Consider the following 27,087-nt stretch of genomic DNA (forward strand, 5'->3'; position numbering starts at 1 on the left):
TATATCCAAATTTAATTCTCTATTCCTATTTTTAATTTCACGTATCCTTATTCCTCTTATCGTGCTCGGACTCACCGTGAAAAATACCATACCACTTTTCTCAGAGTCCGACTTTTGAAACCTGTCGACGTGCGCGGAGTCGGGCTGATAATTTAAAAATTTCTATTGTATTTTCGCAGCTGCAGACTTCGATCCGCTCTTATTTACGACACGTTGTTTTCCGAGTTGCTTGCGACGCTTATCAAGGGAAAAATTCAGCCGCATGTACGAGACATTTATCTCCTCTTTGCATTTCGTTTGCGCGATAAATGTCGACAGCAGGCTGCGCCGATCGTTATGTTGGTGCCCTATCGCGTGTTGCATCATTTACATCCTGTCTTTGGAGGATTATGAAACCGTCGTTATCTGACAACTTTTATAAAAAAAAAAATGTCAAGTGGAGAGACATGAGTCAATCCCGTCTAATCATTTCCGATTATTAATTGTTAATTGGGCATTGTAATGTTCTTCGTGATTTACTGATCATCAGCCGTATCAATCATATCGAGTGAAACACTTACCCTTGTTGTTTTTTTTCTACGTAGATAACTAAAACGATCGTGCAAATCTTATCTCGTGAGAGAATCTTTTCGATGTAAGAATCTTTTCGATATTTTCGACAAAATAATGGAAAAAAATCTCCCTCAGGTTTTTTTTGCTATTATTATTGAAAAGCTAAAAATAAGATAAATATACTTTACTCAAATGTACGTTCTAGAACTCTACTCGTTGCCAAGTTATTTTTAACAACGGTAACAAGCAGCAAAATATATTTGTCACGGCAATAAAAACGGAAATACGCGCCAAGTATATTATTAGCCCGAAATATACCCATTTCGAGTAAACGTTCATTCAAAATAAATTATTCAGACTGAAGAGACCTGCAAATGTGAATTATAATAAATTATTAATTTGGTAGTATAATTTGACAGCTGCCGATAGCGAATAACTGACAGATTCCAAAGTTCGATAAAGAAACTGCTTATCGTGCTCTCGGTGGACTCGTCGGAGGAAAAGCACGTGCTGAATCGGTAAGATTATTCTCCCTCACGTGCGATTTGGAACTACTCCTATTCCACTTTTCATGGTGGCAAAAAAATACTTGAATTTTTTAGCAAGATCAAATAAAATAAGAAAAATCATCACCTTGCCGTAAGTTAATGAATTATTCACTTGCAAGTTAACATTATCAAAATTTATATGTGGCATGGTTTTTTATTTTTTCTAAATCATGTTTAAATTTTTACTTCATTTTTGTTCAAATATATATATATATATATATATAAAATATTATTAAATAAAATAATAAAATTTTTGTTAATCAGAAGTTAATTAAAAAGTAAGATCTCGCATAATCATCGTTCTCATAATTAATTTTCGTAATATCTTCTTTTTGATTCTTTAATCTTCTGCTTTAAATATTATGCTAATTAAACTTTGTTTGAAACTGTTGGAAAAAAAAAGAAAGAATGAATTTTAAATCCCTCAAGTAATATCTTTCTCTCTCTCTCTCTCTCTCTCTCTCTCTCTCTCTCTCCTCTCTCTCATCTCGTTTTCTCTTACCATTTATACAATTTCTACAACAGTTTATGTAAAGATAAAAAATCCAATTTTCTCTATTTAATCTCCTATCGTCTGGCTTCTTTTCGTGACTCGAACAAAAAAATTCGGAACGATATCGGTGTAATAGCACGCTACAAATAAGATAACGTGTCCCAAGGCCAACGCGAAGAAATTAATTGGTGAGCAGCTATACGCCACCGAACGTTGGCGTGTCTCGAATATTGCTGTCTGTTGAATTTATCTGTCGCAATCGGGTTACGGAAGGAAGCGATTATTTGATCGCACGGACATACCGATGGACAGGAAGTCAATTTAGAACGGAACGAATAATGACGTGTGTTTTAAAATTAGCGGCGGATTCACGTGAATTATATTGCAAGTTCCTTTCACAAATGTCTTGTATTTAATAATTTATTTTTGCATAATTTTCTTTGGAACACTTGGCTCTTTGAAGAAAAGAAAAGAAAGAAAAGAGGAAATGATTTTCGATTATTTTTGCTTGCAATTGAGAAGATAAATTAGAATTAAGCAAGAGATATACTAAAAAAACAAATAAATAAACAAATAAATAAGTCACGAGATCAATATTCCACCTTCAAAATGCATATATAAAAATTTTAAAGATTCAAAAAGTTTTAAATATTTGATTGATTAATTTCAAACGTAAAATTTTAAATGTATAAAAATGCCGAAAGTTTTCGTTAAATTTTGAAGGCGCCACTATTTGCAATGTATAGTTCATTTGATCTGACAACAATGAATCACTGCGTGTTATGATTTATTTGGTCTAGCCTCAGGTACAGTTTTGTTACACGATGTTTCGAAGAAAGTGTGTATTGATAGCATTTGATATATTTGAAGTGATTTACTATGAATTTGTTTAGAAATTTTTAGATATAGAATGTCTTGAATACACTCAATTTATGTAAAATTTTAAAAGTAATTAAAATTTAAACAATTTTTATTTTTATATATTCCAATTTGGCAGAATAATCTTTTTATTAACTGTTTTTTGTTTTATGCAACGTTCTGTCTTGATATTGAGAAATTGTATTTCGAACAAATATAAGTCTGTTATTGAAATACACACTTTCCTTTCGAGAGACAACTTATATTATATTAAAAAATTAAAAAATACTTTCGCATTTATAAAAAATATTTTCTTTGTATGATTTTTTTCCTATAATCGAAGAGCATAAATTCTGATTAAAAGATAGAAATAAAATACGTTTGACGCATTACAAAAGTATGAAAAAAAAAAAAAACGAAAGCATTCTCTCTTTGATTGCCACTGTAATATGATTTATTTCATCTTTCTCATAAATATACTGTGTCTCTGATCAACCTCATTGCTTGTTCAAATGGAAGTTTCTATAAGCGTGGAATCAATATTGGTGAAGAAAATTAAACTTAACGATTATTACATTAAAATGGTTTGAAAAATTTCTATAAAAGTTTCTATAAAAAATAAAGAAACGTAAGACTCAAAAATATCTTATTGCAATTCTTCATATATATTATTATATTAACTTTTATTTTTATAAAATAACAATTGAAAATATTTTAATCAATACATATAACATTTTACAAGAAATTATTACGCACATGATGATGTGATTCATTAGAGACACCCTGTATATTGTAAGCTGAACATCAACATGTGATATACACGTATTGTGTAATTAAAAGCACGAGATCATAACGCACATTGCATCAATAACATCGCCTGTTCCTTGACATTATCAATAGTTTAGTAGGTGTGTCATTCAAAAATATATTAAATCATACTTATTACATAATAATTATGTACAAAAAATATTTCTAAAATTTGTAAGAAAAAAAATACGAAGCAACGATATTTAACGCTAAATATACTAAACATAAAAATATGGAGCAACAAACTAAATAGATACAAAACTAAAAGATACAATCTAAAAAGCAATCTACGCAAGAAAAACTGACATATTAAAAGAAATAAATAGAAATGCATCATGCAAATTTGAATTTCTAATTCGCGCAATTAATTAAAAAGCATTTTGCTTGTTTCTTAGCTAAATCAGTATAAAAAAATCTTAGAGAAAGAAAAAAAATCTTCTTTCAAACCGCGTTAATAAAAAAAAAAAAAAAACAAATGAAAACATTAAAGTATCTAAATTAATTATCGATCTGCAAGATTTCAAACAGATTTTCTTCGATCTTTTCTGTTATTTAGTTTCTCTACGGAGTTGCTGATAAAGGCGTTCCGCAATAAAGATATAGATCTTCCGCACGTCTACCGTTATAAAGAAATAAGGCGAGTTTTGTGTAGCGTAAAGGCTGCACAGTGATTTCCGCGGTCCCTTTATTACACGCGAATCAGTTGCAATAAACGAGCGAATTATCGAAGTGACGGTACAAATCCCGTCGTCTTACGTCGTAAGATTCGAAGAATCACACAGCTTATCTTGGCCGCGCCATTGTTATCAGCGCGATCGATGATTACTAATGCGATTGTGTAGGCGCTTGTTGACAATTAACTCTTCGCTCCGTCGCGGATTGTATTACATTAATTACTCCGGTGATAATTAGAGTACAGAGGCGTAACCGTTTCACGCCATTTGAGCTCCGGGAGATAAATCACTTTGGTTAGACTATTGATAAATAAGTGCAAATTAATTTATAGCGTTACAAAGCTCTTAACGCAATGAATTTTTACGACAACGATTATGTAATTTTTGTGAAACATCGCAAAACAAGGGAAACTTTTTCAGAGTAGATATCGAATTACACAACATTATCACATGAGATTTTTTTTTTTTTTTAACTCCGATTCGTCTTGTTCATTGAATGAAAGATTCCTCGCTTCTCTGCATTTCTATCTTATTCCTCCGTATTCTTACACTGGATTCTTATTTACAATTCCGTGGTGGCTACACCCCAATACTGCTGCATCCTCGTGGCGTCCTGCTCCAACGAGTCCATACCGTTTCTCTCCTGAATAACAGCAAAGTCATACTCAAGATTGTACGGCATCAGCCTTTGTAGGCTGCCGAAGTATGCGGCATTTGGTCCACCATTCAATAATCTTCGCCCACTGCCGAAGCGGACCATCGGCGGTCGTGATAACGAAGGGTTGAAGGATCGGGCGCTGCCGAATCTTTTTGACAGAAAGGGCAGATTTCCGCCTAGTTGCGGTGTCGACCTCGATTGGCCGCGGTGCAACGGCGCCTTCGTCAGCGTGTCCAATTCTTTATCGAACAACAGCTGAGTGTTCTGCTCGAGCATGTACTCCCAGCAACGGAATTGCTCCTCGCTGAGAGCGCTGGACCTTTCCGAGATAGCATCCTCTTGCGTAGGCACACAAGGCACCTGAGAAATAAAGAGACAATTTTAAACAATATGGACTTTGTATTTTTTATATTTATTATATCTTTTACATTTTACAACTATATTTTATATGTGCGACCAGACTTACGTATAAATTTTATTAACATGAGCGAATTAAATTAGTTATAAATTTTTATTACGTTTACTACCTCAGTAAAAAAGTTTATAACTTTTAGCGCTTTTTTTTGTAACAACATGTGATGTTATCAAAGTTCCTTTTCACAAAAAAGAAATATCAACGAAGAGGTATGACTTTACTTTTCGCATTCCGTTTTCTTGTACGAGAACACTCTGATGAGCTTTATTCGTCGCTCTGGCAGCCGCACTTCCGGACCACATCCTTCCGGATGGATGACGAGACTTAAAGGTGCTGTCACTGGCTTGATCGGATTGTCCACTCGGTGAACTGCGGTCGTCTCTGTACGGAGGACTTTCGTTTTCCTGCGTCGATCTGGAATTCTTGAAGTATCTTCCGGAACCACCATGAACCTTGTTGGATCTGCGAATAAAAGCGGATAAAATAAATTTTCGCAACAATTTTCTTTTTATCAATATTCTTCTTAAAAAATAATTTTATCATATTCTTCTTAAAAAATAATTCTTAATTCTCAATTGTTAAGGTTAAAAAATTGAGATTTTCTTTATAAAAATATGTCTAAAAATAGATATTTTCTTTATAAAAGAAATAAAAAGAAGTTGATACTTTCAGTGATGGATGTAGATCTTGATAAAAAATGATTAAAAAATTAGAATTTTGATTTTGCAAAATATTGGCCAACACTTTTTAATTATTATATTTTTATAACTTGTATTACAGTATATTAATTAAAATATTTTGCAAGATAAAAAGATATATAATTATTTACAGAAAATGATATAGTTTTTATTAAAATATGAGATAGAAATATTCCGTGCTTGCATATTTCAGCAGTTTTTCTGTTGTACAAATTCACATTGATATTGATCGGCTTGTTTTCCATCACCATTTTATAACAGTAGTCTATTTCTCTTACCTGTTCACGATGTTCTTCAATACGCCATTAAGATAATAGCCTTCGCTCGCGTGACAACAGCAGGCAGCTGGAGGTTTATGGCTCGCTGGCGGCACGCAACAAGGACAAGGACATACGTTATCGCTTTGGCTTCTGTTCTTGCCAACGGCATGCCTGAGTTCACGCATAAGTTGATCCATGTCACCTGGACTTGGTCCGGCCAGACGGACAACGATGATACTCAGATTATCCTCCGCGCCATAAGACTGTGCCAGATCCTGAAGTCTTTTGGCCGCAAGGACAGGACTAGCTTCGGCTCTAGCTTCCCTTACGGCCTCCTGAACGCTTAGAACCTCCCATAATCTCCGATTAGCAACTATGACGAACTCGTCATCGTCCTCCAACGTTACTTCTTCGTATATTGGATCGGGTACCACCAGCGGAAACATGGCGGCGTTACCAAGTTGGTTCTTGACCGTTTGAGCTTTCTTAGACATGGCAAAAGTCAAGGGACCCGCGGCTCTACAGAGGACCGCTTTGGCGTCCCCGGTGGAAGCGACTTTTAGGGAATATTTGGTTGAGGATTTTGGATATCCTTGCTGTGATGGTAATTTTACTACATGAACTAGAGTCGCGTCTACGCCGTATTTCTGACCCTTTTCCTTAAGCTCTCTGTGCGCCGACAGCAAGGTATATTTCAGATATTCCTTTGTTGTCTCTCGGATTGTTCGTTCCTCCAACAAAAGACGAGGGATCATTTCTTGAAGGGCGCTAGGTGCCTCTTGATTGGAACCACCGTCGAAAATGCCAAACAGACCCTCGACGTTGCAGAAGGACGGCATTCGTATTTGGGAAATGTATAACCTGCAGAGATTTGCAAACCGTTCAGAATGTACAATCAGATATCGTTTTTTATGATTCATATATCTTAAGAGATTATATGAACAATAATCTTACTTTTCTCGCGAACCGGCAGTTTCCGAGAAACCCAGCCGCCATGGTTGTTCGGTGTTCTTTTCCGCCGTGACAATTTCCTGTTGAAGCGGATGAGATGGCAAACTGGGCCTATTCTGTCCAGACACATCCACTAAAGAGATCGGCCTTTGGGACCTGTAATCCTGGAACTGTCGCGGGTCCACGTGCAGTCGTGTGTTGCAGGATATATCGAGAAACTGCAATTGCGGTGGTACTAATGTGGCCAGATTTACCCTGTCCAATTGATTATGCGCCAGGTCCAGCACCTAGATAAGATAAAATGTATAAATATCGCATTTTGTTTCCTTTTTATTATTTAATAGCACACACTATTAATATTTCTTTTTGCGCTTGTAAATAATTATTTAGCATTAATGTTATTAGAAAAACAAGCTCTCTTCAAATATTATATTTGTATAAAACACTTCATTAAAATTTATTAAAATAATTCTGCGTATATAACAACGTATTTTATGAAAATAAAAAGTGTCGATATATAATAGTAATTTAATTTTAATTTTATAATTATCGATAACTTATATAATAAACAAAATTATAAAAAGAAAGAAAGAGAAACAAAATTTTATATATTTTGTATTTTAATTAGATTTATTTTTATGCGCATATTTTCTATGTTTAATAAAGATTTAAAAACGTGATTAGTTTTTCTTCTTATGTCAATTTTTTATAAATATGAATTTATGTATATTCTTGATATTCTTAAGAATAATTGATCTCTCGTACATTATATTATTTAAGAATATTATATTCTAGAGAATTCATTAACATCTTGCGTATCTTTTTATTTAAATAAAACGGAGAATATAATGAAGCTTTTTGGATCAGCCGTGTTTACGCAAATTGCTCGATACGCGTAACATTCGTGCGCGTTGTATCTAGAATCTCACTTTCAAGGATGCCGTTCTATTAAATGTGGGACACGTTAAGAGGCGATTAGAATGCACACGCAGCACGCGCAAGTGTCGCAGATTGGCCACGTTGTCTGGAAGATATTGCAATCGGTTTCCAGACAGCACTAATTCCTCCAGGTCACCCCATGCGGCTATGCAACTGCAAGAATGTATCAATTTTAATGATAGGCATTATAAAATTATTTCAAATATTTCATTTATATCAATAATTGAAATTGCATCTTTTATACATCTTTTTTCATTCTTTATTTATTATCTGACAGCCAAAACTATAGAATTGTTCTTTCCCATGATTTTTTGCAAAGAATGAGAATAGACTCACCTTTCCGGAAGGGTATCCAGGGTGTTGTAAGCGATATGAAGAATTCTCAAAGATGTGAACTTTGCGAGAGCATCTAGGGCGGTATCGGTCAGACAATTTGCCGTGACATATAATTTCTCCAAAGTGTGCGATCCCTGGTGAGTTTTGCCGACCTCTTCTCGATACGGAAGTTCAGAAAGCCGATTGTTAGAGAGGTTTAAAACTTTCATTCTGGAAAGAAATTCAAAGTTTGTCGTTGTTGTTGTGCAAAATATTTGCGACAAAAGAAACGCGATAATTTTATTTTGCAAATAATTAAATATATTTTAAGAAGACATTTCTTTAAATTTGATAATATGATTATTGCGTATATAATATTATCATCGTTATTATTCGTCCTTGGCATAATTTTAAAACGCAGATATCGATTTATTTATCAGTAAAATTTGGATTTTATATATATAAGATACAGTCGACATCTCACTTTTCGGTGTTCGCGAAAAAACTGGTTGGCAATGTGGTCAACATGTTGCCTTGAAGAGTTAAATGGACGATATTCAATGGTCTCCTGGGCGGTGGTAGGGCTTGTAATCGGTTGTGAGGAAGATGGAGAACTTCTAGTCTCGAGGGTTGAGACAACAATCTGTCTGGAAGAGCTGTGAGAGTATTGTGTGATGCGAAAAGAACTCGCAATGCTGGCAATTCAGTCGTCCATTCCGGCAATGCATCTAAATTGTTACTAAAAGAAAAGAAAATAAAATATGAATTTTATATAAAATTTTGTAAAATAAAAAATAAATCATAATCTAATTTATAATATCAAACTAAATAAACAATTAAAGTACTAACAAATATTTTTAAATCTAATAATATAAAATATGAATTTTGAATAAAGTGAAACATGGAATAATTTTTAATGATAAATAATAATATTTTATAATTTTTTTATTAATGTATACATTAGTTTATATGTTATAATGCAGTCTTACTAGGAAACATCTAAATGCTCCAAATTAATTGGCACAGGTTCAACAGTTAATTTTTTCAATTCTGTAAAAAGAAAATAATTATTTTTATTTTAATCTATTTTCATTAATTACATTTTCCAATTTTTTTCTTAATATTTTAAATGTTTGATAAAAAGTACATCTTATTGTATAATATATAATTTGTACTCACTATTGTTCCCGGCAATTAATGAAACAAGATTTCGGCCACAAAGAGTTAATTCTGTCAAATGATTTCGACCGCAGCGTACACTTCTTAATTCTTGGAGAGCACTGATATCCAATTTTTCAATGCTATTTTCACTTACATCCAGATGTGTCAAATTCTTTATTTATGAAAAAAAAGATAATAAATGCTTTAACATTGCTAAATTGCTTAAACATTGTTAAATTGCATGAATTATTTTGTAATCTTTTTTGAAAAAATTCTTCATCTCTAAATAGTAAATTAAATAAAAAAAAAAAGATAATAAAATAGAAGGAATCAAAATTTTATGATAGCTTTAAACTTACGCCGTAATTTCCTAAAATTATGTTTCCTTTTAGTTGATTGTTTCGTAAATTGATCTTGTGTAAATTACTATGATTGGTTTTTTCATCCTTGTAAGATTTTCCATGATCTGCCTTTGAGAGAACTTCCTGCAGATTATTATACAAATAAATAAAAATCTTAAATATTTGACAAATTATAAAAAACATCAATTTGTAGAATTTCAAAAAATTCAAATTTTATTATATCTATAAAAGAAGTTGATAATTAATTATTGCAACGATATTTAAAATAAGATTGTTGTGCATTTTTAAAGAAAAATTATTTTTGGTTTAATTTACAACCCAGCTTTCGCTGGGTATACAAAAAAATTAATATAGACTCATCAAGACATTCCCCTCCACGGAAATCTTTAGTAAAAGGCGAAAGATTTATACGTTCATTGAAGGGAAATCAGAGTAACAATTCGTTTCCCTAACGATGCTTATATGCCCAAGGATACCAATTATTACTTATGAGAAACATTCTAACCTAATGGACCTCTCTCGGCCATATTTAGAACTAACGTATGGGACGCTGAATTCATCTGTATTAAGGAATGCGGTATTTTTAGCGACTCTTTCTGTATTGCTCTTATAGATTCGGGAATCCTGTTCTATTATATAATTAAAGTTTATAAAATACATATTTACTATAGACGTAGATTTTGTATCAAAAAGGAGAAAAATTTTGTTAATTTAGGTCTTTTTTGCTATATTTTTTTAAATATCATTTGCTATTTTAATATGGCGTCTATAGCTGTCAACTCGTCAATATTTGCTTTATAAAAATTTTACAGCTTATACTTATAAAATCACTAGACTAGTGGATTACGTAAAAAAATAATATTGCAATATTTTTTAGAATTCGACTTATCTAATAAGATACAAAAAAATATATATGAAAATATGTGTGAAAATTTGTTTATACTTGTGCACAGATGTATTTATGAATATATGTATATATACATAAATGTATGCATGTATGTTTAAATATGCATATGTGTATTTAAATGTGCATATATGAAAACTCCGTTTTCATCAGAGTTCGCTCGCCTCTCCAGCATTCTCTTAAAAATGGACACCTTTTTTAAATGTAATTAAGAAATAATGACAAAAATCTCAATTTTTTTATGTAAGTATTTTAAGATGCTATAATCTATAATTTTTTCATAATATGTTTCATTGTAAATAAAAATAGATTTAATATACAATTTTATTTTAAATTTTATTGAACAAGGATATCTAGTTTTATGGCGGGGGGGGGGGCTCATTCAAAGCGTTTGTACTCATGCATATTTAGGGATCGTTAGAGGAGAGAAGAATGCTGGTTCTAAATATGTCCGAGAGAGGTCCATTAAGTTAGAATGCTTCTCATAAGTAAAATCGACTTTTTTAAGCATATAAGAATCATTAGAGGGTTATGTTGTCACTCTGATTTCCCTTCAGTAAACGAATAAATCTTTCGCCTTTTACTAAAGATTTCCGTGGAGGGGAATATCTTGATGAGTCTATATTAATTTTTTTGTGTATCTGGCGAAAGCTGGATCGTAAACTAAACTAAAAATTAATTTTTTTTTTAAATGTTACAGCAATTTTCTTATAAAAACTACCTTAGATAAAACTCTAAAAAAGTTTGAAGATTTAAAGAATTTTACGTAGTGTTCTTTTTTAGATTTACAAATCAGTAACCTTTTATATTATACTTGTTTTCCGCGAAGAGGATTTTAACTTGTTTTCTTGCAATAGATTGAAGATTTTATTATAAGCATATCTTTATATATCTCACTATATATAAAAATATTCTGTACTTACATACAGATTTTGTTTTTTTTATCTTTATCAACAAAAAATGTTTATAGTAGAATAACTATATATTTTCGTATGTATTTCGTAATTTTTGAATTAATTTATTCAGAATTTGCCGGATATAAAAATTAATATAAATCTTGCTTCTAAAAACATTTCAACATTAATTTATCATTTGGTCAAAGCACAATATTTTTAAAAATAATTTTTTATTTATTAATATCACTATAACTTTTTCTATATAATATAAGTCTGCATTCTTTGAATTTTGCAAATTATAGTTAAAAACTTTGTACTTTCATTTTATTTATTTATTTATTATAATATCGTATACACATATATGAAAGAATTACAATATATAAACAACAATCTTAGAATTTTCCTAGGTATCTTGAAAGCAAGGTAATTTTACAGAAATGTATTGGTCATAATACATATAGTCAATACAGATATGATCAATAATGAAATGTTTATGTGTTAGACACATGGCGAATACACGTAGTTGGCTTGAAATGCAAGGTCAAGGTCAAATATAGTGGATCAATAAAAGCTGCTTAGGATACACGTATACTTTTACTAGAAACTTTTACACTTTATCGCTTACACTATAATTTATCTTGCGGTAACCAATTTCAAATATCTATAATCTCATTTATAATTTTTTTGTGCTTTCCGATTCTTCAAACGTTTTTTATTACACGATATATAAAATTCTAAACGGGATCATGTTCTGAATTTTTGTCAAAAGTATGTCTTGTATCATTTTTATCGAGTTATAAATCGCTTGTAACAAACTTTTAGTATTAAGCGTGACGAATTTATTAATTGTTTGTTATACTGAGTGGGATATTCTAACTTACTGTCAGTGCGAGAGCTCGCATGATGAAAAAGGATGGTACGGTGTTGAGCAAATTTCCGACTAGGGAAATATTCCTCAAGTTTCTCAGCCGTGTCACTTCGTCTGGTAGATCTTTGATGCCATTACGGTCAAGGATCAGCTCTTTCAAACTGCAACGATAACGTTATGTTTAATAAGCAAAGATTATGTCTGAAATAAATTAACAAATTCCTTCAAGTATTGTTTTAAAAGTATCATATCATTATCAATATATCATGTCATGATATCATAATTTTTTTTTAATTTTTAAATAAAAAATAAATTCAATTTTAAATTAATGTTTAATTCATTTATATTTGTTTGATATTGGAATGAATACATTTATTCATTTTTTTTTATATTTACAATATTTTTATTTCTATAAAATATTACAAAACTTTTATATTATAAAAAAATTTAATAAAAAAATATAGACTCTCGTAAAAAATTTAAAATCGTAAACATTTTATTATATCAAATATAACGTAAAATTATAGATCTGCTTATTTTTCACCAATAGAAATTTAATAAAATATTTTAAATTCGATTATTTTTTTTATTAAAGTGTTAATAAAGAAAGAATTCATTTCTTGAAGAAATCATTCGTAAACTCGTCATTTTTATGGAATAGCATAGTGCCGTGTCTGGCTACTGTGAATTGTATCCCGAAGCTTCGGACACGCGAGTCGGTGAACCTAAACGAGCGAGCCGCCCACAGGATGTGCACTTGAGTAGAAAGTTTCGAATTATAGTGAAAACCTTCGTTGCAGTAAGCATCTGTGTCATCGGACAAACTTTCGATTTTTGCCATCATAACAGTAGGGGTTCTTATCGATAAATGCGTTTAGCAGAAATATGAAATTTTTATTATATTATTAAGATCGATTGTGCAAGCGCTTTAAAAATGTCTCTTGAATTTTTCTTTTTCACTTAACTATTAATCAACTTATAATTAATATTTTTTTTTATAAAGATATAAAGATAATCATACTTTTTTGATAAAAGCAATTAAAGCTTCACGAACTTTACACATTAAAAGTTTTAGAATTTAAAAAACTTATGTTTATTAATATCAAAAAGAAGAAGAAAGAAATAATTAATTGGCAAAAGATATTTTAAAAGATCTTCTACGCATATCCCTTAAATAACAAAATGTTTTAAATATTTCTATAAACAAATAAGTTACTAATAAATAAAACCAGAAATAACTGTAAAAGATAATTAAAATTAAAAAAAAATTATTAATAAATTTTGCAAAGCAAAGAAAGTATGTTGATTGTTAAGAAGGTATGTTGATTGTAATAGATCGTAAATGACCGGCGTTTACTTTTCAAAGCAATTGCCATCTCATTTTAAAACGTGCGCTCGTTCTTTCTCACCTGTTTTGCCACCTCTTGCTTTTTCGTGTTGCTGCGCACAAGCGCGTCTAAGAGAAGGGGGGCAGCATTCAAGTAGGTATCTGAAGTATTTTCTTCAGTACATTCAGATATGATTGCTATCGTCCGGCGATATTGTTCAGGATACAATCGTTTCATATGTATATAAATCCTTCATAGATCCTTCTCCCCTATTGTCATTTTAATAACGCATCGTACATGCATACAGAGACATTTAGATATTAAAACTTTCTACCATTTGATATTAGTTAATATAATTAATTTAATTAATTACTATTATTTAATTAATTACTACATTATGTCTTATAAAAATGTTTTGTAAAATTGTTTTGTTATATTAAATAAATACGTGTGTTATGTAAAAACGTAATGTGCTGCGCTGCGTAGATAATAAACTATGTTAAGAATCTCTTCTTATTAACAGTTTCTTTTTCCAATATTGCATTCTTTCCGAATGTTCCAAAATCCTGGAATATCCCGGCTCGCAATCGACATTATATCCTCGCTGCGAGCAACGAATTTTATGAATCGCCAAATTGCGCACTGCATACCCAAAACTTTCACCATCGAATCCATAAAGTACACCGCAAAGTGAGAGTTAAATTTTTACAGTTTTATAATTTTTACGATGCGCTAATCCGAGTTTTAAACGTTGGTCCCATGATCGTGCGCGGGCTTTAAGGACCGTCCAGACTTCGTCGACGAAGAAGCTTCGCCGTAGCCCTTCGCCCACCGGATTTCCGGCGGCGACTCGGAAGTGATCACCGGCGGCTTTTTGCGGCACGATTTTCGCGACCGGAGATGCACACTCGCGGCGATTCTTCCGAGGACTAAAGAGGTCGGTTGAAAGGCAAACTTATTCCTCCAGAGGATACCTCTTCGTCTTGCGGCGAGGGAAGAAGAGGGAGGCAAGACCGAGGATGGGTTGGCTGACCACTCTGATGTAACAGAACAGAAATTGTCTGCCGGTGTACGAAGCAAGACCGAGCGATAATGCGCCGTGGCTTAGTCCGGACATGCACCAGCGATGGCCGACACAGTCGGTGAAATCCTTGTTACATATAATACCTTAATTCCGCATGAATAACATCGTCAAATTATGCCGTTTGTGATATATGATATGCGATATGCGATATATACACGCATCTCCATTCTGCTCGAAATCTGCTCGAATTTATTCGGGACGCGGGTTAATTTCAGAAGCATGTATACTTTAATGTATTGAATTACAGAACAATTTTGGACATTTAAATTGTTCAAAAGCCAACGAGATAATATCATTATTATTACGCGACGTGAATAGAGAGATGATTTTTGGCATCGGAGAGCTGAATTATTAGCGGCGCATTCGAATTAAAGGCGAATTTAATTATAGCAGAAATATCTATAAAGATTTAAGTCTCCATGATCCCCGTCCTAAGATCCTTTATCTTTGGGAAACCTTTTGTTCTCATATCTGGGTCAACTGGATCAACTATATCTGGAACTATGACTGGAAGCACTCGCGTGGGTCGTATAATTTTAAATTCAGATTCGGTTTTCTTTCGTTTTTTGGGCGCTTCGTTTGACACGATCGTCGAAAGTGAATCATGCAAAATTGCCTTAAAGTGCCGACTCTTCCTGCGGTAAAAACGGGGTTAGGCAATACCAGGAGTCGTACGTCGAGGCAGTGGCGCGAGACGGCGAGACTCGGATGGAAACTGGCGCACGCGAATCAAGAAAAGGCGAATGTCTACAAAACTTGTATATCGCGCTTGATGAGCGGTTCAATTCCAAACAATTAGACCTCGCGAAGTCTTTATACAGTTAAGAATGTAAATTTTCAGAAATATTGCGTTACGTGATTTATAATTAAAAGCATCGACGATGTGAAGATCCATTTTATGAGAAAAATAAGAATAAAATTTCACTAATCTTCACAATTTTTAGTAATACTTACTGTATTACGTAAACAAATGAGATTTTCAATATTTACATATCAGATTTAAATATCTTTTATGAAAAGATTTTTAATCGTGTTTATGAGGTGTTCTCATAGTTTTAGAAAAAAACTTTTTTGCACCTCGCAATGTTGCAATTTGGGAAGCAGGCGTGGACTCAATTAAATGAGGAAACATGAAATTACGTACGGTTCACTAGTTTCTTCGCAAAGTAGATTGAAAATTAAACGCGTAACGATGAAAAATAGTAAAATAAAATATTAAAAGAAATCAAATATAAAAGAAAAATAATTGTAGCTTTAGATAAAGAATATCGTCTTAGTTATCTGCGACATTGTCCAGATCTATTTAGATTTAAAAAGAGGTCAGGGATGTGCTAAAGCTGTATTAGTTTAAGCCGATTATGTCACACTTCTGATTATGTTACGGTTGAACGGAGATCTTGATTTATCTAAATAATCACCTTAGAGAAACGAGGGGAGGCAAAGTGTCGTCTATCCGTAATGATCGTCAAGACTGAATTCCGTAAATTCGCCTTTCGGTTCGATGGCGAACCTGTGCAAGAAGCACTTTTACCTCCCATGCGTGTGTGTGTGCGCGCGCGTGCAGCGACGTCATCGTGTTCACACCCCGTAGTTCCTCCCCCCCCGTAGTTCCTCATTTCCGGTCGGTGGAAAGCGGTTTTCGAGAAACTTTACGTAATCTTTGTCTCGATTGTGCGGCTTCCTCGCAATCGCGAGATCAGATTTTTGCGTTGCTTAAAGTACTAAGCGCGATACTAAAAAAACGCACTTCTTTATGTGATCTTTATAGTATCTTGAACATGCAACTCGATGCAAAATATTTGAAAGTGTAGATCGTATAGTTGAAGATTCATGATTTTGCAAGATTACATATGGTAAAAAAAGTCGTTACTTATATAGCTTAATTATGTTTTATTATGTCATATTTAACTTTCTTTAATAGATTTATTTAAATTAAAAAAATAAAATAATTAACTAATAGTCGACACATTTAATACACTTTCTTAAGAAATCAATATATCTTTGCAGGATGATAGCATAATTTTTTATTAATATTTTTTATAAGTCTTTTAAAATTAAAATAATTTATGAATTTAATTAAGCAAAATTTTTTTGAAATTTCATGGATTTTTAAGCAGAATATTAAAACTCTTGTGATATTTACTTCGTCGTTGTCTTAAGTTATTTTAAATTTGCCAATAAAAGTAGTTTGTTGTTTCAGAACAGATTAAAAATAATTTTGATGCGTCATAAAATTCTATATATAAAATTCTATATAATCGATATTATAAGTTTGTTTTCGAGTATGCTTTGATATGACAGTTGTCGTACGTTTTTCAGGAAACGTGGAGAATTAACAGCGCTGCTCGATCATTATCGTGCGCGTTGATTTTCCACACGAATCCGTTCATCAGCGCTGATCGACAATAGCGCGCGTGATTAATGTGTTGGTAATTAATTGCACTCCTAGATTGACGCGCATAAATCAGGCGGTACGGAGGGAAAATTTAGCCGCTTGCACGTTAATGCATTACTGAACCGCCACGCCGATTAATAAAATAGATATCACGGTGGAGATACAGTGATCGCTAATAAAGAAATAATTGTCGTTCAAAGAAATGAATCGGAATTCATTGAGAGGGACGATTATTGAGAGCGCGTTTTCTTTAAATTATTCAAAGATAAAAGTGTAATTTCTTGTAAAATCTTCAATCGTAACATCTTTAATCGTTCAATCTTCCATCATCCGTTTAATCTTACTTAAATAGAAAACAAGCGATATAACAGATAAAAAGATTTTAAAGATAATTGCCGCGCATGTCTGATAAACGTCAATTTCTCTTCTGATAATGAGGGAAAACAAGAGAGGATCTCCTCCCGTTTGAAGGGGATTATTAATCTAATCTATGTTCATTATAAATAAAGGAGCGGGCAAATGAGAATATATAGGTATGAAATTATGTACGTACTTGACCAACTGGCAAATGTCAGCCGGAATTATCTCGATCTTGTTGTCCGAGAGATTAAGATAGGTCAATGCCGGCAACTCCAGCAGTTCCCTCGGGATTCTGTGGAGATTGTTGCTCTCGAGATGGACGGTATGAAGTTTGGGGAACCTGAGGGAATGGAGAGTTACATACGAATTAACTACCAATTAAAGTTTCCTTGCAGCCTCGCCGTGTTTGTGCTATCGAAACACTCACACGCTTTTCTTTGCTCTTATCGAAAAAGGGGGTTAGTCTATCCGTGTTCTAATTACTTGATTGCATTACCCGATCCGCAAGAATCAAATTCAAAATTTCTCCTTTCGTCTTTCTTATCCATTCATTTTTTTTCACAAATCTCATCAACATAGCAGTTGAGAAATATTTGTTTAGCTTCTTTTTTTTATAAATAATTGTAGGAAAACAGAAATAATGCGAGACAAAAGAACCAAGCAGATTTTATTATTATTATTCAATACGAAAGTGATTTTACGTAGATGTAAAAAGGTTTACCTGTACAGAAGTTTCAGATTGTTATCAACGTTAGTGAGCTGGTTGCATCCTAACGCGAGCTCCTCTATCGCTGGAAAAGCAATCGCGCTGTCGGGGACCCTTGATAGGCCCGCCTTGCTCAAGTCTAACTTTTTGGGGCATGACGGCAACTGCGTAGCCTGCAAAAACACGAGAAAGAGTGTGATACGGTAAACAGGCGTATCTGAGAAGGAATACTTTTCTAATTTTACTAGAAGAAATCTTTGATTGTAATTGAGTAACTTAATTATTTGAGTAATTTAATTACGATACTGTATTACGTCAGAAATTTTTTCATTCCTTAAGGCATTTATGTTATTTAAACAGAGAAAGTGATATGACCGCAGATGAATTATTATCGCAATTTTTATGAAATATATTATATGCGTTGCGTTTACCTCGAACTCCAAAGAGTCCGTATCTATGGTGTCGTTTCCGTCAAAATCACACTCCTCCATAATTGCAATTAAATCTCCAACACACGTATCATCTTTCGAAAGCCCGCATATTCTTGCGCGAATACACACGCTTCGCATTGAGAGCGCGTGCACAAAATGAATTAATTAATATATTAAAATTCTCAATTTATTTCGGCTTGATGTAATCATCACTCGATGTAAAAGCCTCGATGTAAATATCGTTTACTTCACAAAATGTAACAGTTCGTTCAAAAACTTGTTTACGAGGATGCTATAATTTCACTTCTGCTTCTCGCATTATAATATTCAATTTTATGTTATTATGTATCTTGTCAAACGCATGTCAGCCCTTCATATAAAATCGCAAATTTATTTTAATTAATGTTGACCTCGATAAGCAACCTTCTATTCTGTTGCGATTTCTTTGTACATTACGAAACAATAGTTTCACTTAGATCAATCGATTCGTTAGCGTACCTATAGACGAGAAAGAGATCGCTTAATAATGGATCATTTAACAATATCAGTATGCAATGATTAATCATACGTAGGGAGAATTGTATTCGTCGGAATGGGGGCGTTCAAATGAAACAAACGAACGAATTTTAACGTTGTAATTTTGTCACGTCCTTTCGATTTGTCCTTTCGATTTGTTCTTCCGAAGATTGTGCATTCGAAATTACAAAACGCCCAATCGACATGGCGCAATTATTGAAACGCGAACAAATATGAACAGTTCGCAAATTTGAAAAAAGTGTGATATGTGATACGCATAGTAAAATAAAACAATTTTATATAGAAATATATATATATATATATAAATAAAACAATTTTATATAGAAATATATATATATATATATATTTCTATATAAAATTGTTTTATATATATATATATATATATATATATATATAGCCTATAGCCATTGTGATGTGTACATGGAACAAACTATATTTTTTTTATACTTTTAAAAGTAATTTTTTATACTTTTATTTATATGTGATAGTATATTATATGATCTCACATTCTCTAAATAGAATTTTGAAACAAAGTTGAGATCAATAAATTAATTCTTTTTTAAATAAAATTGAGATATGACGAAGTAAAAGATAGAAGATTAAATTATTTATATATGCTTTATGTAAATTTAAATGTAAATGAACGTGATAAAAATCAAGAAATATAAATTTGCAATAAAATTTAAATAATTCTTTAAATAATTTTTTAAAATTAAGTTAAATGATTAGTTTATTATTATTATTATTATTTCATTTGCCTTTAATGCGTCAGTGGTAATTCATTTTGCGTTTACATTTCGCTTTCGCTGTGCTCTTCGCGATTTGACTTAGACCATTTTATCGCCTAAAGATTATAATGCATTCAGCCTTGCTGAACTTCATTGTAAGAAACCGACGTAAAGTAACGGCGATGCACGAGCAATATTTGTGCCGACAAGTATTGTTCTGCTCGTTGCTCCGACTACGAATAGCCTCTCATTGTCCGCGGCGGACTTTCAACCAAACAATGAAGACGTCAGTCAAAGCTTTCTTATCGGCGTTAGATTCGACCGCGATCGCGCGCGAACCTCCCTAAAACAATACGATGGAAAAATCGCTACCGGTATCATTAGAAAGCAGAACGTCGCGCACCAAATCAAGGCATAGTAAAAAAAAAAAAAAAGAAACATTGATAATTTCATCATATCATTGCATTAAGCCAAGGAAAGAAAAAGAAGCTAAAAGAAAGAAATCTCAAATTTGTACGTAAGATAGAATTACTTAACCAGAATGATAACATCAGATCGGATTAATCTTAATATGTGAGTTTCGAATCATAGAATGTACCTAAAAATACTGTGATTTTTTTTAAACGTTAATATTGTTTATTTTCGAAAAATTAATTTAACTGGAGAATTTTATTTAATATTTCTCATTTATTATTTTTGTATTTATGTATATTTTTTTAAATAGAAATTAACTTTCTTTCTCTTAGTAATTTTTGAATCATTCCGTTACTAAATTAGGGAGTATATTAGCTTGTTAATAATTCTTATTCTCAATTTAATAAATTTTTAAAGCGTAGAATAAAATTTCTCCTTGCATAATTATTGATGCATAATTATTGATTTGTACACAGAAAGAACATTTTTTCTGGCAAATCTAAAAATTTGACCAGATACAGATCTGAAAATAATTTTGTTGGCCCATCAAAATTATTTTGTAGAACACTTAAATATGATAATTAATACTGCAAAAATGTTTGATCTTCTAACAATCAATTTGAACATATATAATAATTTTGAAGATCCAACAAAATTATTTTCAGATCTGTATCTAGCTAAATTTTTAAAAAACTTGCCAGCAAAAGTGTTCTTTCCGTGTAGAAAAAAGTTTCTTCTTACGTAATCTAATTTGTAATAATTCAGAATCTTTTTTTCAGAACGCGGAAATAAGGAAAGTGTCATTGTCGTTGAAGGGGAAAATGGGATTACGAGGAGAAGAGAAAGATACCATGTTGCGGGAAAGAGCTCGAACCGCGTGAGCGAGCATGATCGTCGCATGATGGTTAATTTCCGTTCTATCAGATTCGAGAGAAAGTGATTTACGTCTTACATCTCCATTTCTACTAACGTGAATTAAGTTTAATCTCAATTTGTTTATTCTTTACTTTTTTCTTAAAACTTAATTCTTAAAAAAAGAAAGATGAAAGGTAAATTAAATCGAGATTAAAATTGGCAGGAATATTAGAATATTCATGCAAATCAAATGTCTTGACGAATTTAGAATTAATTATTTTTCACATGAATTTTCCGAGTATATAATTGAAATTTAGTGATCAGTTTTGCGTTTAAGCGATACATTTCCGACGCGAAGCTCTCCGCGGCATCCCCCCATGATAGTATTTCAGATTTAACTCTACTCTTCCATCGTCTCAATTCCACCAATTTCCCGACGATAATTTCCCATCGGAACCCGAATCGATCGATTCTACTTTCCGATCGCGACTCCGGTTACGCTGAGTCTCTATTCGGTCCAGAACTCGTTGAAGGAGGAGGAGAAAGAGAGAAAGAAAGAGAGAGAGAAGATGAAACTGCGAAGGTATATAGGAAATGGACGGGAGAAAAAAAGTGAAAAAAAGTGAAAAAAATTGCGCGTATCGGCCGGTTGACACACGCCGGTGATGGCACGAAAACGAGAAGGAAACGAGATGAAATGGACGTTTCAAGCCAACGGACGCGCTTAGCCCACCGTGAAGAGAGAAGATAGAAAGGGGCAGAAGCGGGGATCAAAGGAGTAAAAACGAAGGGGAAGAGAAAGAAGAAGCCCCGTGTCTCGGCTGTCTGCTCACTCGTGGACGGTGACTAACAAGGAAAGTAACTTTCCCGGGAAAGTTCAGGCCAGTCGATACTGATGCGTCAAGCGAGAGCTGCGATAATCCAGAAAGGAGATCCTAGCGAGAGGGGCGAGAGGAGGGATACAGAGAACACAGGTCTCCTCCTGACGAGGATCACTCCTTCAGCACTGAAAAACTTTCTCTATTTCTCTCTCTCTCTCTCTTTTTTTTTTTTTTTTTTTTTTAAGTGTAGTCAACTCTTGCAAGTTTTAACGAAGATAAATAATCTCGGGGATCTGCGTGGATCAAAGAGGCGCGCGATTGGAGAGAAGCCACGGAAATGAGCTATGAAATAGATTCCAGCACGGTGCGTACACCTGCGTGTTTATGCGTGCGCGTGACGCACGAATTATTATGAGATATAATTAACGAGTACTGTTACATCGGACGCGAATTCGCGTAACATTGTATACCGTTCGGCACGTGCGGAGTAAATTCATAATGTGAATTATGTAAACCGTTAAACGAGTCTTCTGAAATGTTGAGGGGAGGGGAGGACAATCGTGGCAATTATGAAGAACGCGAGAAGCGAATTAAGGACAAAAAGTAGCTGATTAGGGAAAATTGATAATTAAGATCGTTGCCTTTAATAACACGGCGTGTTAATACACGATCATCTTGAATTACGGCAAATTGCGTTAAACGATGTATCGACATTGTATATAAGCTGTTAATTGAATGTTTCCGATTTGTAAAATAAATTTGAATTATTTACTATTTTATTATTTATACATACGTTAAAAAGCATATTTTTTTAAAGAGCATATTTTTTTTTATAAAAATAAAACAAACATAACAAAATAAAAAGAAAAATATATTTTATGGTAAAGCACAGACCGAAAATTTTTAAATTTATTATTTAGTCCAGTACGATTTGGCATAGGGCAAAACAAACAGAATACTTCATCAATTATTGGATTCGTATAAAGTGATAAAATTGTTATGTACGTGGAGAAGAATTTTGCGATTCCCTTGACGCTCACAAATTTCGCTCAATCATGACTCTTTTTTAACATCCCAGCGAGATTAACGCTGGGATTGGGATGGTTTTCGGTTTAATAACAGGTACGCCACACACTAGCTAAGTCGGATGAATTGTGCTTAATCGATTATCGGCAACTACGTATCGGTGGTTTGTGCGGACGGTTAAAAATTTTAACCGCAACGCGCGTCCCGATTAATTTCCCGGGATAGTGCCCGAAGGGAAACGGCGGGAACGAACGACGTTCAAACGCGCTCTTGAAGGCTTCTTTGACATTTTGGACTTTTAATTAATTGTCCGATATCACGTTTATTTCAATAATTATTTCAATAATTATTTCAATTCGCGTTAATGAAAATATAAAATTGTATAGAAATTGCACCAATCTTTATTGCTTTATTGTATTTTTTGACAAATTCGTGCAATTCGTTTAGCAAATAAATTTGAAGTTAATTTTCTCATAAAAATTTTATTGTATAATTCTCTCGTATTATTGTATAATTTCTTAAAAATTTCATAAATATTACGTAGTTCAACTTGCCAAATTCAATCCTCAATATTAAACCTCCTCCAATTAGGGTACACTTTGACACTCCTCAGGAAGGAGAGGTGGACCGAAAATTCGCGAAGGTATACGTACTCTCGAGTTTAATGAAAACTTTTGAGAAATATCTCGCTAGAGTATCCGAGATAAACATCGCTTTTCCAACGAACGTTTTAATTCCATCAATTTTGCGAAGTGGAATACGATCGTGGACTAACATTCGTCCACTCGAATGCGAAATGTCTGGGATGTTTGTGTGCGTTCGCATCTTGCGGAATTCGAAAATCTTCAAGTAAACGCCACCCAAAAAAAACTATCGAGAAACACTATTATTTAGCTGGTTCGTGGTCTCCGTCCGTTCGCCGGATACCGAGCATTATTCACGACTACCGCCGGCATGTCACTGAGGAGACGCGCGGAGACTTTTGTCGCGTGTCCCGCGGCACGTAAAGCGGAAGAGAGCACGCTCAGGTGCTTAGCATTGCGCAATTTTTGCGTCTGCTAGACACTTCGGGTTCCGGCCCCGAGACACCGTACGAAAGAAGGACACGTCGCTGCCGCTCCCGACATTGACATTTAGCCGCTGGGAAGATACACACACGCGCACGCACGCACGCACACACGCACACACACACACACATTTTATATATATATATATATATATATATATATACCTGTGAGTGAAAACTCTCGTCCTCCTCCTCTACGATCCTTACTCTCAACTTGACTAGAGATATACATATATCTCTATCTAGTTACGAGATAAAATTCTCAAGAGAACGGTGTGAAATCTCATTGTGTTTCAATAGAAAATTCTGAAGAAAAAGAAGAAAAAAAGAGGAAATACAAGTTGCGATGCAAAAAAATAAGACGCGAATATTACCTTTTATTAAATTACGTGCATAACTGCTTTGTTGTTATATGACAGGGCGCATACAAATAAACTTGATAAAAATAGTTTCTAATGTGTTTGTGTCTAAATATTTAAAAATTAAAGCATATCCGTATTTAATCATTTAAAAATTTCTTAATGGTAATTTAAGAAACAAAGGTTTAAAAATTCAGAAACGTAAAAAAAAAAAAACAGAAAAACAACGGATGTAATTTACTTATTTTCTTGATGTTATCAAAGTTCATTTCCTGTACTGTGTGTACATGGAGTTCGAAATAAAAGTAATGGTGGCAAAGACATGGTTGAGTCCTCGCGGGAGACTGGTGACGCGTTTATCCTTTTTCCCTTCTCAATTATGGGGACGCATTGCGCAATCTTCGCGATGCGGCCAGAAGACTTCCCTAATGGCCAATTTGAAGATCAATTTCGCGTGCCCGTACCGTTGGAATGCACATAACGGTTCGCGTACATCCGCGTCTCTTCCTTTTTTTCAGGCTGGCGCACCACCTCTTCGTTAGTCCTTATTTTCTCGCAACGAGATATCGATTGAAACGCATTGTCACTGTGATGTCATAATATTTTATTCTTTTTCTTAAATAATATCTCGAAACTGTAATAGTTCTTCAAAATAAAATATGTCACTTTCAGTTAAAATTTGCTGAACATAACCGATAACATATTTAATTTAATCCAATTAAATCTTCTACTTTTTCCAATTAAGTTCAATTAAGTAAATAACTTGATGGGCTATCAATAGTTTTTGTAAGAATAAAGCTGGTTCATTCCACAAATTTTGCGTGGAGAAGAAAATTATATTTTAAAAGAGTCTAAATAATGCAAAACATCTTCACGCGAAATTCTTGGTATTATCGGCAACGAGAAAACCGTGCGATAAATAAACTTCAGTTAAACTTCCTGAAAACTTGGTGAAGAAATTGTGCATGCAGAAGAAATGAATCAACTGTACCAACATTATTCCGAATGGTGAACAAAATCATTTGCCGTTTTTCAGCACCACAGATTTGTGCAACTATTTTCCGAAAAGTCATTGCAAACGCCATAAATCGTCTGAAATTCATGGATTACGTATTTTTTACCATTTTTAAGCAATTTCGTTGATGGTTACTTTTTTCAACTGTGCTATAGCACAACGATTCTTGGTTTTGCATTTCATGGTGGGCCGAGCGTGTCGATCCAATCTAGAATTGTTCAAACAAGCATCGGTTCGCGACACACGCTCTCTCTCTCTCTCTCTCTCTCTCTCTCTCTCTCTCTCTATTTGTTAAGGTGAAATTTCTCAGTTTCCTTTTGACCATTACGAATGAAGCAGCCGAAGCGAAAGAAAACTGTACAAATAATATCTTCGAAAATAAATAATGTTTGTTTTTGCGAGACTAAACTTCTGATAATTTTATCTTCCTAACACGATAAGCTGTATACGATAAGCTGCTATTTTGTTATTTAAAATTGAGTCATCTGGTCGCTAAGTTTTGCACGTGACAAGTATCGCGACATTACGCACGGACCCTATTTAAGTTACAGTTATAATCGCAGAGAAGCTAATTGCGCTGATAACGCGCGTTACATAATCATGATTCGTATGACTGGCTGTTAAGGCTAATAAACTCCAACTCCAGTTTCGTTCCCTACCGAGAACTACCCCCGCGAGCGAGAACGCGAGATAAGGGTTGCGAGAGAGCACGGTAAACGATATCGCGTCGCCCGATAATTTACGGATGAGTAACCGAAGGGAATACAAGGGGAGCGAGAGAGAACGAGGGCAGAAGGGAGAGAACGAGAGAGGCGAGAGAGAAAGAGCGAGAGAGAGAGGGAGAGAGGAAGAAAATAAGTGCAGTTTGGGATACAGGAAGTATCCGTGGAAATGTGGGAAGCGTCTTGGGGATACATCTTGGCGTTACGTTACACCTGTGTCGAGCTTTTTATCCGAAGTTCTGCGCGAGGGGTTGCGCAAGGTGCGCCGGGTGAGAGATAGGGGAAGGATATTTGATATACGCGAGCGAGCATGCGCGGGGAGGATATTTGAATAACGAGATAAGGATTCTTCTTCGGTGTTCGATAAATGCATTCCGGCCGTCGGTTTTTGTCCCGGAAATGCCGTGGCAGGCGAGAGAGGAGTTGACGAGGGTGGATAGACGATTGGTCGATTAGATGGGTGCGGAGAACTGGCGGGAGGAAGGGAGGGAGGGGGGGGTGAATTGGATAAGAGGAAAGTGACGAGATACGGTTCGTTCGGTTTGTGCGGAGAAAACGAGATACACGAGCTTTCGTTGGTTACCAGCTTCTACTATGTCATTGAGTGATCGAGGTAATTGTCTCCTTAGAATAAATACGACGCTGTAAACGTAAAAGAAGTTATATTCTTTAGTAATAAATATTATTAATGAGTTATTTAAAAAAAAAAATCATCATTGTTTATTTAAAATGAAATGTCTAAAAAGATTTATTTGCCATTTGCCGTTTGAGAAAAAATATTTTGATTGCATTATTTATTTTATTCTCAGAATAAATTTTTGATATTATATTATAATCATCATTATCATTTTTCTTTTATTATTATTATTCCTTTATTTGAT

At 33.7% G+C, this 27,087-nt stretch overlaps 1 protein-coding gene and 2 non-coding genes across 4 annotated transcripts in view; 1 reads left to right on the forward strand and 2 right to left on the reverse strand.

Moving 5' to 3' along the window:
• Nucleotides 1-1,536: 1,536 nt before the first annotated feature.
• Nucleotides 1,537-27,087, reverse strand: part of Phlpp (PH domain leucine-rich repeat protein phosphatase) — a 73,516-nt gene continuing 47,965 nt past the window's right edge. For both annotated transcript variants that reach the window (XM_089083800.1, XM_089083801.1), the window contains 13 exons: nucleotides 18,248-18,405; nucleotides 17,720-17,866; nucleotides 12,373-12,520; nucleotides 9,689-9,814; nucleotides 9,348-9,501; nucleotides 9,158-9,218; nucleotides 8,653-8,907; nucleotides 8,190-8,399; nucleotides 7,844-8,006; nucleotides 6,918-7,201; nucleotides 5,982-6,824; nucleotides 5,227-5,467; nucleotides 1,537-4,950 (listed from right to left, as the gene is read on the reverse strand). In XM_089083800.1, the coding sequence (XP_088939926.1) occupies nucleotides 4,495-4,950; nucleotides 5,227-5,467; nucleotides 5,982-6,824; nucleotides 6,918-7,201; nucleotides 7,844-8,006; nucleotides 8,190-8,399; nucleotides 8,653-8,907; nucleotides 9,158-9,218; nucleotides 9,348-9,501; nucleotides 9,689-9,814; nucleotides 12,373-12,520; nucleotides 17,720-17,866; nucleotides 18,248-18,405 (3,246 nt within the window). In that variant the 3' untranslated portion in view covers nucleotides 1,537-4,494. The remainder of the gene's footprint in view (nucleotides 4,951-5,226; nucleotides 5,468-5,981; nucleotides 6,825-6,917; nucleotides 7,202-7,843; nucleotides 8,007-8,189; nucleotides 8,400-8,652; nucleotides 8,908-9,157; nucleotides 9,219-9,347; nucleotides 9,502-9,688; nucleotides 9,815-12,372; nucleotides 12,521-17,719; nucleotides 17,867-18,247; nucleotides 18,406-27,087) is intronic.
• LOC112553007 (U5 spliceosomal RNA) lies at nucleotides 10,007-10,127 on the reverse strand. Its single transcript, XR_003096920.1, has one exon. It is a non-coding gene; the product is annotated as a U5 spliceosomal RNA (small nuclear RNA).
• LOC112553008 (U5 spliceosomal RNA) lies at nucleotides 11,133-11,253 on the forward strand. Its single transcript, XR_003096921.1, has one exon. It is a non-coding gene; the product is annotated as a U5 spliceosomal RNA (small nuclear RNA).

This window comes from Pogonomyrmex barbatus, unplaced genomic scaffold, assembly GCF_055798465.1.
Source record: "Pogonomyrmex barbatus isolate J1 unplaced genomic scaffold, ASM5579846v1 scaffold8, whole genome shotgun sequence".
NCBI lineage: Eukaryota > Metazoa > Arthropoda > Insecta > Hymenoptera > Formicidae > Pogonomyrmex > Pogonomyrmex barbatus.